Source organism: Pyrus communis, chromosome 3 (genome assembly GCF_963583255.1).
Source record: "Pyrus communis chromosome 3, drPyrComm1.1, whole genome shotgun sequence".
NCBI classification, from domain to species: Eukaryota; Viridiplantae; Streptophyta; class Magnoliopsida; order Rosales; family Rosaceae; genus Pyrus; species Pyrus communis.
In genome coordinates, this window is record NC_084805.1 from 22925574 (window position 1) to 22938985 (window position 13412).

Here is a 13412-nt window from a genome sequence, read left to right on the forward strand (position 1 = left end):
AACAAAATCATTAAAATTCAAATGGACAAAATCGAAAATCCGATAAAACCAGCGAAAATATTAAAGCCGTAACGTCTCAATCTAACAATGCAATGCATTATTCAACTAAGAGGTCATATAGCGGTGAATCAATTTTATGCAAAGTCTTTTCCGAAAGAAGAGCATAAAGTGCCTCACTGAAATTATTTATCACAGTACATATAAATATTTATAAACTCTCGGATCAGCACACGAAGGGAGCAGCGACGTGATGGTCATGGCAATAGAGGCCAGGTCGCTGAGTGAAACCCTGTCTCTTAAGAGCCTGCCTCGCCTTGAGAACAAGCTCTTGGTTCGAAACGGCTCCGTCTTGCTCTGAGAGTATCTTCTGAATTGCATTACTAAGAGCGCCATAGCTTTCAGCTGCATTTCCGGGAGGAGTGGCATCCGCGGACGTTTGGTCCGTCTGGCAACCGCTAATGAGAATCCCGCCATCAGGAATGGCGCGATGATTTGCTCCGGCATAAACCTCTTGCTTGCTGCCTACTTCTGTCTCTAGAGCAGGCTTTGCGTACTCGTCGTTTTCTTGAAGCTTTAGTTCAAGAAACCCTTGAGCCAAGCTTCCAATCTTCCCCAATAACCCGCTGCCTCCGCCCTCGTGGTTTTGGAGTTTGCTCATGATCACCTTCATGAACTTCTTCACCTTAGGGCTGGCATCCTCTCCGAAAACATCGAAAAGTGTTGGCCTCAGCTTCCCAACGTCAATGTCATCCTTGCCTGTTTTCTGCTTGAGTATCTCTATGAGAGTTGAGAGTGGTAGAGACCGGCCTTTGACACGGACCCTGACCCCGTCTTCAGTTTCGATCTCTCTGTCTTCTGTCTTCTCTTCTTCATCATTATGTCGACCGTGGCGCAATGCAGATGGGATGTGAATCCCACGAGATTGCAGTGCATCTTCTGCCCTGTCCTTCAGAAAATTCTTGAATCCGCCACCACCGGAGCTGGACTCGAGCCCTCGCCCCTTGGTGCTCTCTCCTATCTGCTCTTTCGCTTCATCAATGAGGCCCCCGCTGTGGCACGAATCTGATACAATTGTCAACCGGCAACCTGCTGGCAGCTGGTCTACAAACTCCCTGAAGTCATCATCTGTTACAAGTACCATCTAAAACAATTGTTATACCGGCCCCATACCAAACAAAGCAATCAGATTCATGTTCATATATGACCAAATTCAGATTAAAACTTTTTTTTTTGGTAACAAAAAGTTTAGGAAGAGATTGGCTACTCTCGCCACCAATACCAAGGCATACCCACAATCTCAAGTCAAAGGTATTTACGTGTGACACTTAACTGGCAGTTGTCACGGGTATACATTTACGAAGGAATTTACAAATTGTGCACCAATGAGAACTGCTGGCAGCGTGAATCAAACTTAGATTGGGGGTTAACCTCAACCACGCCCGTACCAACTGAACCAACCTTCGTTGGCATTATGCTTATATTTTTTACAAGCATTCTGAGTTTGTATTAGAAAGAACAGTAGATAGAAATGACTTAATCTTATACTTTAACACAATGTAAAAGCAGAAAAGCAGAAAAGCAGACTTTACCCAAAAAAAAAAGAGAGGGCAGAAAAGCAGATCAAGAACCCAAACACATTATATTAAGAATCACAACCAAACGGATTAACTCATCCAAAAATTTTGGATCATCAAGCAGATCTTAATTTTTCTGAAATATGATCAAATTCTATCCATAATCCACCAGTTTTGTTCACCAGAGACTACAAAAAAAACAGAAAATTGGCTGAAACGATCAATTTACAAATCTTGATTGCTGAAATGATCAGTTTTTAGTATTTGATGGATATGACGTCAATATTTGATAGACATGTCATCAATGTTTGATTGATACGTTGGTTAATATTTGACCGATTTGTTCATCCACGTTTGATCGATATGTCGTCCATCTTGATTTTGATAAGTTCATCCATTGGAATTATAAAAAAAACAGATGCAAATCAAAACAATAATCGGTTCAAGTAAAACTCAAAAATCAAAACTGAGACGGAAAAGAATTTAGAAAAGAAATGAACGAGTCAAACCAGTGATGAGGTTCATGTCAGTGGGGACGATGCACTCGTCATATCCCGTATCATCATCATCCCCCGTCTCGGCGGGAAGGCGGGTCCCGTGGCCACTGTAGTGAACAAACAGGACGTCGCGGGGATCGGCGGATCGGATGAGGTTGGTGATGGCCCGACGGATGTTTTTTCCGGTGGGCTGAGTGTAGGAGTCGTCGGTGTCGATCAGAACTTGGATGTCGTCCTCGGAGAAGCCGTAGCGGTCGACGAGGCATCTGTGCATTCGCCTGACGTCGTTTATGCAGCCTTTGAGCTCCGCCTTCGTTCCTTGGTAGTTGCATCCTATCAGCACTGCCTTCTTCACCATTTCTGAAGATTTCCGATCACTCTCACTCTGTTTTTTGTTTTTGTTTTTTTTTTTTTGTTTTAGAAGGAGAATTGCATTGTGATGATCCTCTGTTTATTATTACCTTAAAATTAGAGTTTTATTTATTTATTTATTTCGGAATTACAATAATATTTTAATATACAAATCCTTTTGTTTGATTAATATACAAGTTGAATTAGTTTTTTAAATGGGTTTTGGTTTGGGTTGGTGCCGGCAAAGAAGAACAGGATAAGGACTTGGAGGCTTTTAATTGCATACCAATTGCTGCATGATATATTTTGCCATATTAGCAAATATATTGTGCCAATGGCTATCTATCTTTTAATATTGGCACAAGTTAAATTTAGAGTTATCTTGAAAATATTTGTAGTATTTTCTCAACTTCCCCACAAAACATTATCAAATTTATAGTATCATTTGTTGAGTGGTATTAATTTTACATTGAAAAAAGTGACGTTGTATGTGCTTATAAGTAATTGGGTTGTTCTTCATGTTGCTAATTGGTTTTATGGTAGAACCTCAACTTTCTTTATAGTATCAGAGCAGGTTGTCCTATGTGTAAAATACAATGGCCACACGTGCTCCACTTCACCGGATTTGTATTATCTACTTGCTAGGCTTGAAAATTAGCCGCACGTGAGGGACCGTGTTGAGAACTTGAGAATATCAATCTCACATCGAGAAAAAAAGGGACTTTGCATGTATGTATAAGTAATTAGACTACTTCCTCGTACAACAACATAACCATCCTATGTTATGGTATTTTTTTACTTCAAGTATCTTTTTGCTAAGTGGTTTAAAACATTATCATACACTTGATGTCGTGTGTTCGTGCACTCGCTCCATCGTCAATATCTGAGGGGAAAACCGGAAATTTTTCATAAATTGGCTAATATTTTGTTATGCGGAAGATAAAAGTGAACCCAAATGCTATTTGGACTTAAAACAAGCAATAGCTGCGTGATTAGAAAAAAAAAGACATGTAGTTTAATAGTAACCATAACACCCTGAATTGGGTATTGCCCTAAGCTCCATATCAATAATCTTGAAAAATGATAAGATGTAAGGTCGCGCAGAGAGAATTTACGTTACAAAAACAAAGGGCGTCCTGCCCATTATGACTGGGTGACAAACAAAAAACCAAACGCACAACACAAAGACTAGAAAAAATAGGGGGAAAAAACATAATCATGTCCTCGACATCATTTTTTAGCATTGACAAAATTGCAGTTCACTCGGATTTCACCTTCATTAGGTCTTGTGAGAACTTGCACATTTCCAAGCTTCACCATTGACACAGAAAACTGGCTTTCGAAAAGTGACGGCTGAGACGCCAATGCAGCAACAAAAGGACCGGTTCTCTTGTCCGACTTGAGCAGCTGATCAGTTGACAACAATCCCAACTTCTTGTTGAGATTCGAGTAGTACATTGGATCGAATGTCTTTGGAGTTATGGCGTCGAGATAAACCAAGTCCAAGTCATTTTTGCATTTCTTCTTCAAGAAGTTATTCAAGTACATAGAGTTAAGTGAAGGGTCAGGCTTTCTCGTTCCATTGAAATTTGAGAGCCTGTGCTTGAAGGCGTAGCAAGAACTTCTGCCCATGGTGTGTGCCCCGGAGAGTGTGACCAAATCAAGCATGTTCAAGCCGCGTGATTGGAAAAAATTGATCAATTGAGTGATGTTCTCGTGTCCCTGAGGAACAATGTCAGCTTCCTTGAGGATTGAAATTTTACCATCTTTGCGTCCGAAGGGGACTTCCCAAAATGGACCACCAGCTATGATTGTGGCATCTCTGGTTGCGGCAGTGAGAATGTCAGCACATGAGACGGTTTTAGGACACTGCCTCTCAAGCTCCGCTTTGATGTCATCAATTACTTCAAAACCTCTTAGTGTCCTGCTGCCAAAAGCCCTCCTCTCGCTCGCTTGATGGTTAAGGAGAATTGATGCATCGCATCCCTGCAGTGCAATGTTCATTACAATCATATAATACATGTCATTTACTATATTCTCTAAGCCTTTCTTCTATACATTAACTGTTAGAATTTCGTCTAGATCTTGTACTTTTGTATATGGTAAGTGACATTTTACATTGTACGAAAATTTAACGGTTAATAGGATCGGTTAAGGGTTCAATTCCTTCTAATGCAAGTAACAAAAAAGAAAAGTAAAGTCAATGCGAACGAATGCTTACTCTCACAATACAGTCATGGAAGTGTAAGCGAATGATGCTAGCAGCCAAAGTGAAATCCTTCTGAATCCAATCTCCGACTTTTTTTTGAATGATTCCCTCAGCTTGTGGACATGTTTTAACATAATGATCGAATGACAGAAGATCCTCAGCGCGAACATATTTGGCCCGAGGCTTTTTTACGTTGAGAGCTGCCGTTATAGGTAACTTAGTCGATGATACAACATTGATCATGAACAGCTCCAACAGAACAAGAACAACAGACAATCTAGAACTGCACAACTTCATGTTTATGAAAACTTGTTTTTGGTATTTGGTATTATTGTGTGTGCTTAACATTAACCTAAATCAGCCTTGACTTTATATACAACTCTAAAAACTGAGTTGACATGTTCGTGGGGTTTTGTAAATACGTGAGAAGCACTATTGCGTCTTAACGCACACAAAATAGTAACATGCAAACATGTAGCTTTTGGAAGTCTAATTTTTTAAAATTTTGTGTACAGATTGATACTGTTTATAATTCGGGTCATCAGCTGAGACCAACCCACCCCACTAGGAGAAGGTCCCAGCGGAGAAAAACCCACCCCAGCAGGGATACCGAGAGCTCCAACACAAACTACACCTGGATCCCAAATTAATTAATATATATTAGCTCTTTAAGATTCCCACGTCTTTAACATTTGTATTTATTTAATTATTATTTTTTTGGTTAACTTGTATATATTTATTCGGACTTTGACAAACCATCCATTATTCAAAGTTTCTCAACCTCTAAAACGAGAGATTTTTCAATGTAACCGGAACACAGGGTGGTACACTACGTGTCACTATATAAATAACAGAATATGTGTGTTAAAAACTTAAAAAATATAATTTTTCATCATTTATATAAAAACACGTGATGTACCACATATGTTCCTGTCATAATGAAAAATTTCTCCTCTAAAACAATTGGAGAATTGAGTAATCAAGTGTGTTGAAGTAATCAAGCATTTTAATATTAGTCCAAAACGCATAAATCCCTTTTATCCGGTTAAACATTCTAGCAAGTTGCATATTGTCATTTAGAACTTTTCCTTATTTCTAAAAGAAAGAGAAAGTAATGAAGCTTAGTTTTTCCATTTTTTTATTTTTTTATTTTTTTATTTTTTTATTTTTTTGACAAAGGGGATATTTTAGGATTGGGGTTTCAATTATGGGACACTTCTGGAAGTATCTAATTCTTAATCGTATTAAATGGGCCTCGAAGGCAGCCTATTTTTTTCCTTCTAATTTTAGAATTAACTACTCAAAACATCTCTAGAGGGGCTTGAGCATTGCTCGAAGCGTGTCGAGAGTGCTCATAGGCGGGGTTTAGGCATTGCTCGAGGCATGTCGAGAGTGCTCATAAACTACTTAAGACTATGTTTCAAAATCTTGAACAGTGGCCAAAAATCTTTAATGTGTTAACAAAAATGTTAGTTTCCTATATTTTCCAAGCTTCAGCAGCAGGACCTAAGTAAGTTCCTCTCTGCATGCTACTTCTTTGAGTGAAACATAGAGAGCCATTCACAAATTTTCACTACATGTAACTAAGAAATTGCCAAAATCTCCAGCTAGCTAGCTAGTGCCAAGAGACTATACATTGCCAAATTTATATATATGTTGAAATGCTGATACATTATGCTAAGAGTTACCATACATTATATATTTTTGGCTTAGACAATTAGATTTTTTTTTTTTTTTTTTCCAAATTGGATTAAATGTCCCTAGTAGTGATGGTCCCGTACAAAAAGCTAGATTTAAATTCTCGTGGTGGAATCCATTATGTTTGAAATCCAAAATTAATTTTCTGCTAATAATCCGTTAATCCATTCAACCTTCATAACCGAAAGAGATATGAAAATGTTAACGGAGAGTTTAAATCCTCCAACTGTAGCATCGGAACTTTCAAACTATGTTTGCTTGTTTAATGTTGAACAATTTGTTTTCTTGATGGAAATCACCTGATTTATGGAATTGGAACTTTGAATCTTTGATGCTTGCTGATCCATTTGAATTGCGTAGTGGGTTGTGTTTGAAGAACTCTTCAATTTTTAAAAAATTTGTGCTGCAGGTACAAAGTTGTTAGATCTTCATCCGGGAGGAATCACACTGTATTCGCTACTTAGGATGGACATTCTTTCGCCTTTGGCTGGAATAAGTATGGACAGATGGGTTCAGGTTCAGCAAAAAATGGTAGGTTCTACTTTGTCAAGTTAGTTTGATGAAATTTTAGGAGCTTGCTGTGAGAATCTGATAACAAGTTATTGTCTGGATTACGCTAATTCAATCATGCTTAACAGTATAAACTGATCAATATTCTTAAGTTTTCGTGGTGTTCTACTATCTAGGGCCCATTTCAAATTTTTATATTTCGTAGTGGGTCGTGTTACATACTGCTAACAGCTAACAGCTATCTGGAAAGAGAAAAAAAAAAAAAGAGGGGGGCGGGGGGGCTGGGCTTTGGGGTGGGGTGAGAATGTTAATTAACGGAGAATTGGATCGAAATGTTAATTTTGAGCTTATTATAACGGACTTGATCACGAAGGTTTAAATCTTATTTTTATTATCTGATTATTCTATCACCATGAGAACTATTAATCCAATTTAGTCTTACTTTTGTCGGATTGCTTAATTGAGGTTGACATCAGACTCACTCTAGAATTAAAATCATAATGTTGCAAAGGTCACACCTTTAATATTAAATCTGCACTCAAACCTGAAATCAACAGGTTTTTACAAAGTATTATTAATTAACATAACGAGGAACACAAATTCACACCATACAAATGAATCATTTAAACAAAAATTACAACCACCAAAGAAATAAGCAAAATCAGATCAATTATGTTTGAGTAATGCTAGGGAAACGAAATTTGTAGACTAAGTTTTATAAACTAAATAACATGGAAGTTGATAATTGAATTATTACTTAAACGTTGATAAATATATTTATTTCTTATTGGTGACACATCATTTAGTTTGCAATTTTAATCTATAAATTTAGTCTCTCTAGCATTACGCATTAAGTTTTCTAATTAAGCTTTGCAGAATACAACCATGTCCTTCATCATCCCCAGAGATCTCAACCTTCTCATGTTTGTGTTTTTTATTCAATTCCTCCTCCTTAGGCACTGTAATTACCAACACCCCGTCACGCATTGAAGCCTTAATCTCATCGACCTTGGCTTTGTCAGGCAACCTAAAATTCCTCGAGAAGCTTCCACTTGTCCTTTCCTTACAGTGCCACGTCTCATGCTTGGGGTCTTCCGTTTCAGGCTCCAGTTTTCTCTTTGCAGTAACACGAAGCGCTTTGTTTTCTTGTAGCTCAAGCTTCACGTCCTCTTTTGCAAGGCCTGGAAGATCTATTTCAAAGGTGTGAGCATCTGAAGTCTCCTTCCAGTCCATGTATGTGGTGTTGTTGGATATTTCTGAGTCGAAAACTCTGAAAGGTGCCAAAAAGTTGGGCTGATCTAAGAGAGATAGTAATAAAATGGACATTTTCAGATTTGAGTTTTTGTTGTTTTTGTGGTTTGGGTTTAGGGTTTGGGATGAAAAAGCTATTAACCTGAGTTCTTGTTTTAATTACGGATGGTGTTTTTTTATCAGATTTCGCAAGTGATGGTTTTGGTGCGTTGTTTGATATGAGTATTTTTCCTGGGAGGGAAGAGGAGACGGTGATTTTCTTGGAGTTTCTGGAGTTGGATAGTCTTCGGCTTCTAGGGAATTGATGTTCTTGATGTCGATGGACTTTGTTGGGCCCATTCCATTTATATTTTTTGAGATAATGGGTAGGGGATAGAAGTCAATATTACAGAACTCTCTTGGAGAACCTGGAAATTGGTTCCTAGAAGTACTGTTCAAGCTCAAAAGCGTAGTTTGAATATGCTTCTCTATAAAGCATTTATTTGTTGTTAGAAGCACATGAAATTTTTATCAAGAATTCATAAAATATCTGACAACCCCATAGACACTATTAACTTCGTATGGTAAAACATTATCCCAAGCACTTTTGATTATCTAAATCTAAAAATACTTCCAAATACAACTTGAAAATCTAAATTTGTACACTCAAGTGCATGAATAAATAATTTTAGTCACTTCAACAAATAAGCTAGTCTTTAATTACAACACCAACGAGAAATGGTCCCATCAAGTGTGTATTAAATATAATTTACCATCGATATTGTCTCCAAACTCAAACATACGTCCAACATGTGGGGAGAGATAGCCGCAATGAACTCATCAACGTGTGGATTTTTTTTTTCTAAAAAGGCTAGATGCTATTAGTATTTAGCCACCAACTTCAAACTCGTAGATTATTTTGGTATTTTCGGATGCATGATTATGTTCATCTACATTTATAGCTTGTATTGAGCTACACAACCTTAACACTGTTATAATCCTTCATGATTTTACAACCAGATCGAAGATGATCATCCTCTCAAGTATTGTCAGGGCCAGTCTAGAGATTTTTGAGGCCTGGGGCGACGCTAAAAAATGTGTCTCACTTCATATAAAAAAATTATTTGTTTTCACATGTAAGACATCGATAAAATTATATTTAGAAAAACACTTCAAACTCAATAATTTAGAAACACGGAATAACTAATTTATTTTATATCGAGATAAGGAAACCAAAAAACTTCGGGCTTACAAGTAGATTGATTATGAGTTTTGTTTTTCATCTGAATTTTTAAAGTGTTTTTGTATAAATAGTGAGGTATTTTTTCTTATTTACTAACCTTGTCAATATAAGAATAAAAAATAATAATAATGTTTTCGAGTCTTCAAGGATATGTATAAGTAATGAATGAACACTAAATTAAACCTTTTGATGACACGTAATATTATTTGCAAATTTAGTCTAAAAATTTAGTCTACGCGTTACTCTTTGTTGAAGTTAGACTTGAATTGGAACGGATAATTAAAAATAGCAACTCACATAGCTATTAGCTAGTAAATAAATTAACAACCAAACAAAAATTTGTAAAAATTGAAAAAAAAAACTTGCACATAGCATTTCGAACTTAGGACCTCTCGTTAATTTTAAACAACAAAAACCATTGCTTTTAATTAAACTTCTTGATCATTTAGCCAAAATTTATAAATTTATACTGTTATGAAAAGAGATTTGTAAAAAAATTGGAATGTAAATAAGCACACATGGTGTTTTGAACCTAAGACCTCCTCATTAATTTTAAACAACAAAACCACCAATTCTAGTTAAATTTCTTTGTCACTAAACCAAATTTCATAAATTTATATTCTTATAAAAACATATGTAAATATATCACCATAATATTTTTGACGCCCCTAATTTTTTGAGGCCCCGGACGGTCGCCCTACCCGCACTGGGCTTGAGCCGGGCCTGAGTATTGTGTATGTGGACGTTTCAACGTTCCTCTTATATCCTAAGGTGTTTCTTTGAGGCCTCCACATCATACCTAATTACGATCAGCCCATGCACAGCCTTAAAATGAGGGACAATGATCCTCGCCGGATCCTTTTCCTAAAATGAGCTCAATTTGAAACATTATTTAGGGTTTTTTAGGGGCATGTGTGGGCTTTTCCTGCAGAGTTCCCAACCTAATAATATTATTCAATGAAAAATTGAAAACGATCCAATTTATTCTATTTTGTTTTTTGGATGAACCAATTTATTCTATTTAATTCCTAAATCATGTCCAACAAAAAAAAGTTCCTAAATCATGACTTCAGACCAAAACGAAATGGAAAATCTTAAACCCTGATTAGAAACGTGTGTGATACATGAAAAAAAAAAATGGTACTTGAAAACTTCCTGATCATGCTTACATATATGCAAGTTAATCCTTTTGTACTGGCCGAAGTTTGTTTATTTATGTGGCGATACACTAATTTTACTACAATTTTCAAATTGGTGTATCAGCACATGATAAAAAAAAAAAAAAAAAAAGTTGACATTTTGAATTAGTACTTAATCATCATCATCCAACAATGCAGATGTATAATTGTAACAAAAATAAATAAAAAATGTACCAAATATAAATGTGTTTTACGTACACAGGTACATATATTGATAGAATTGTACCTCAGTTTCATATATAGTTTTTTCTTTGATCATCAAGTCCATCTTCTTGATCCAATTAATTATATCCTTTTTTGTTCCCATGGGTTCATGTCCACTGGTGCCCTTGCATGCACGCACAAGTCTTCAGTGCAAAACTAAATATTCCCCACCATTTGGTCCATACAATAATGCAAATTATATACATAAAAAATCTACTGCAGGGTTTTGGCTGTGAAATGGAATGTTTTCTTTTCCAAGAATTCAAACACAAGTCATCATCTCTGCCATGAATATGATCCTTTTCTGTCCAAGCGAATGTATCAGAAAGTGCTTCACATTCTCCCTTTTCTGCAAATGCATATATGCTTATTACGTGCTATCGTTTAAGCTTCATCGTGCTGACGGTGAATACAATAAAAAAGCAAACCCTAGACTGTCACCCTTATCCAGAAGGAATTTTTCAGTAGGGAAATGTCAGAGAGACCAACTATTGGGATTAAATTTTATAATACATATGATGCAATTGTTGATGATTGAATTATTAATTACTTAATGTTAATTAATGTGTTTTTTTTCTATTAGTGGCATATCATATAGGCTTCATAATTGCATTTTCAAAATTTTCAAAATCTCTAATTTTTTAGCTTTCAAATAATTTTGTTTTTGCTTCAAATCATTCGTGTGCTTCAATAATATGCTCAAGTTAAATAAAACCCACAAGGCAAATGGCTTTTGTTTCAAAATTGACTGGAGCACTGTGTTCTCTCACCTACATAACGAAATGATTAATTTAATTAAATGAAACCATATTTGGGAAGTTGACATAACGAAATGATTTTGTAATTCCGTAGACTGGAGCACCATATTCAAAGTAATTCCGTAGCCAAGTTTGACATAACGAAATGATTAATTTAATTAAATGAAACCCATATATAAAGCATATAGTCGAAGAGCAAGAGTGTAGAGAAGCATTATTTGAGAATACAAACTAAAATGGAGGTAGATCAGCAAGTTCTTCACATGAATGGAGGAGTTGGGAAAACAAGCTATGCAACCAACTCTCTACTTCAAAGAGCTGCGATTTCAATGGTGAAGCCCACAGTTAAGGCAAGCATAGAGCAGCTTTCTAGGAAACTCTTCTCTGACTGTTTGAAAATAGCAGACTTGGGATGCTCTTCCGGACCCAACACCCTTCTGGTGGTATCAGATATCATACACAACATCCATGCCACTTTCCGAAAACTGAACCGTCCATCTCCTTCACTCCAAGCCTTCTTGAATGATCTTCCCGGAAACGATTTCAACACTCTGTTCAGGTCATTGCCAGGGTTCTATAAGAAACTTGAGGAAGAACAGTTAGGGCCATGTTTCATTACTGCAATGCCTGGTTCTTTCTATGGCAGGCTCTTTCCAAACAATTCTCTCCACTTTATTCACTCTAGTTATGCCCTTCTGTGGATCTCTGAGGCTCCAAAAGGTTTGATAACCAAGGAAGGAGAGGGACTAAACAAGAAGAACATATACATAGCGAAAACAAGCCCACCTGCTGTGTATAAGCAGTACTTGGAGCAATTCAAAAAGGACTTCAGAGTGTTTTTGAGATCACGAGCAGAAGAGCTGGTTCCCGGAGGAAGTATGGTCCTCACAACATTGGGGAGCACAAAGAGCCATGATCCACTTAGCATTTGGGAAGTTGTCGGACTCAAACTCAATGATATGGTTTTAGAGGGTTTGATTGAGGAGCAAAAATTGGACACATTCAATATGCCATTGTATTTTCCTACAACAAAGGAGGTTGAAGATGTCATCGAGGCGGAAGGATTTTTTACTTTGCAAAGCCTTGAAGTTTTCAAAAATGATTGGGACTCCTATATAAAGCACGCTGACAGTGGCCTCGATAAAAAGGCAAGGGCTGCCGTACTTGCCACTGAGATAAGGGCTGTGGGAGAGCCTATTCTGGCAACCCAATTCGGAGAAGTGGCTATGGACGATTTGTTTCGCAGGTTTGAAGAAGATGTCCTTGATCACATGGAAATGGAGAATTGCCAGTTCATTGACCTGGTTATCTCGTTGACAAAGAAGCGTTGAATAAGATGAATATGCAAGAAATGAGAACAAGATTTAGGTTACATTGTTCTTTTTATTTTGTACTTCATTATAAGAAATAAATTTGCTTACTGTTAACTATTGCAGAAGATCAGCAACCTTTCAGTAAAACGAAGAAGATGAAGTACTAAAGAAAAAGAGACATATAGAAGAAGATTACCATTTCATCCGTGAGGTGGTTATTGCTTCTCTTATTCTAGTTTGGTTTGTTGGCTCAACGTTTCAAATTGCAGATGCATTTACAAACAAAATAATAAAAATAAAAATAAATAAATATAAAGCATATAGTCTTTTACGTCAAAATAATGTGGCTACCAAATTAAATCCGGTCCTTATCATCTCAACAAAATGTGGTTACCATATGCTCGTGGGGAAAGGAAAACTAATGAAACTAGATTCATCAATTCGATTTCGATGAATTAACACAATATTGAATGGAAAACGAACAATCCAAATCGGATGGTTCAAAAAGGAAGGCTCTAGGAAATAACTAAAAAAAGAAGAAGAATACAAAGATGAGGTAGAAGTAGAACACACGGCTCGGGTTGTATAATGGAAGTTGTCTGTTGCATGATTTTGCTTTGTTTTTG

General features: G+C 36.7%; 4 protein-coding genes across 4 annotated transcripts; 1 reads left to right on the forward strand and 3 right to left on the reverse strand.

The window, feature by feature from the left end:
- Positions 1-7: 7 nt before the first annotated feature.
- Positions 8-2661, reverse strand: LOC137727804 (metacaspase-4-like). The gene is made up of 2 exons (XM_068466629.1): positions 2084-2661; positions 8-1125 (listed from the first exon to the last, which is right to left on the reverse strand). Exons 1-2 carry the CDS (start codon positions 2427-2429, stop codon positions 224-226), a joined length of 1248 nt encoding a protein of 415 aa, XP_068322730.1. The 5' UTR covers positions 2430-2661; the 3' UTR covers positions 8-223.
- Positions 2662-3652: 991 nt separating this feature from the next.
- Positions 3653-4928, reverse strand: LOC137730108 (peroxidase 7-like). Its single transcript, XM_068469173.1, has 2 exons — positions 4644-4928; positions 3653-4408 (listed from the first exon to the last, which is right to left on the reverse strand). The coding sequence occupies exons 1-2, from the start codon at positions 4926-4928 to the stop codon at positions 3653-3655; spliced, it is 1041 nt and encodes a 346-aa protein (XP_068325274.1).
- Positions 4929-7682: 2754 nt separating this feature from the next.
- LOC137728456 (18.1 kDa class I heat shock protein-like) lies at positions 7683-8165 on the reverse strand. The gene has a single exon (XM_068467239.1). The coding sequence runs from the start codon at positions 8163-8165 to the stop codon at positions 7683-7685; it is 483 nt and encodes a 160-aa protein (XP_068323340.1).
- Positions 8166-11652: 3487 nt separating this feature from the next.
- On the forward strand, positions 11653-12989 carry LOC137730107 (probable caffeine synthase MTL2). The gene has a single exon (XM_068469171.1). The coding sequence runs from the start codon at positions 11710-11712 to the stop codon at positions 12802-12804; it is 1095 nt and encodes a 364-aa protein (XP_068325272.1). The 5' UTR covers positions 11653-11709; the 3' UTR covers positions 12805-12989.
- The last annotated feature ends 423 nt before the right edge of the window (positions 12990-13412 follow it).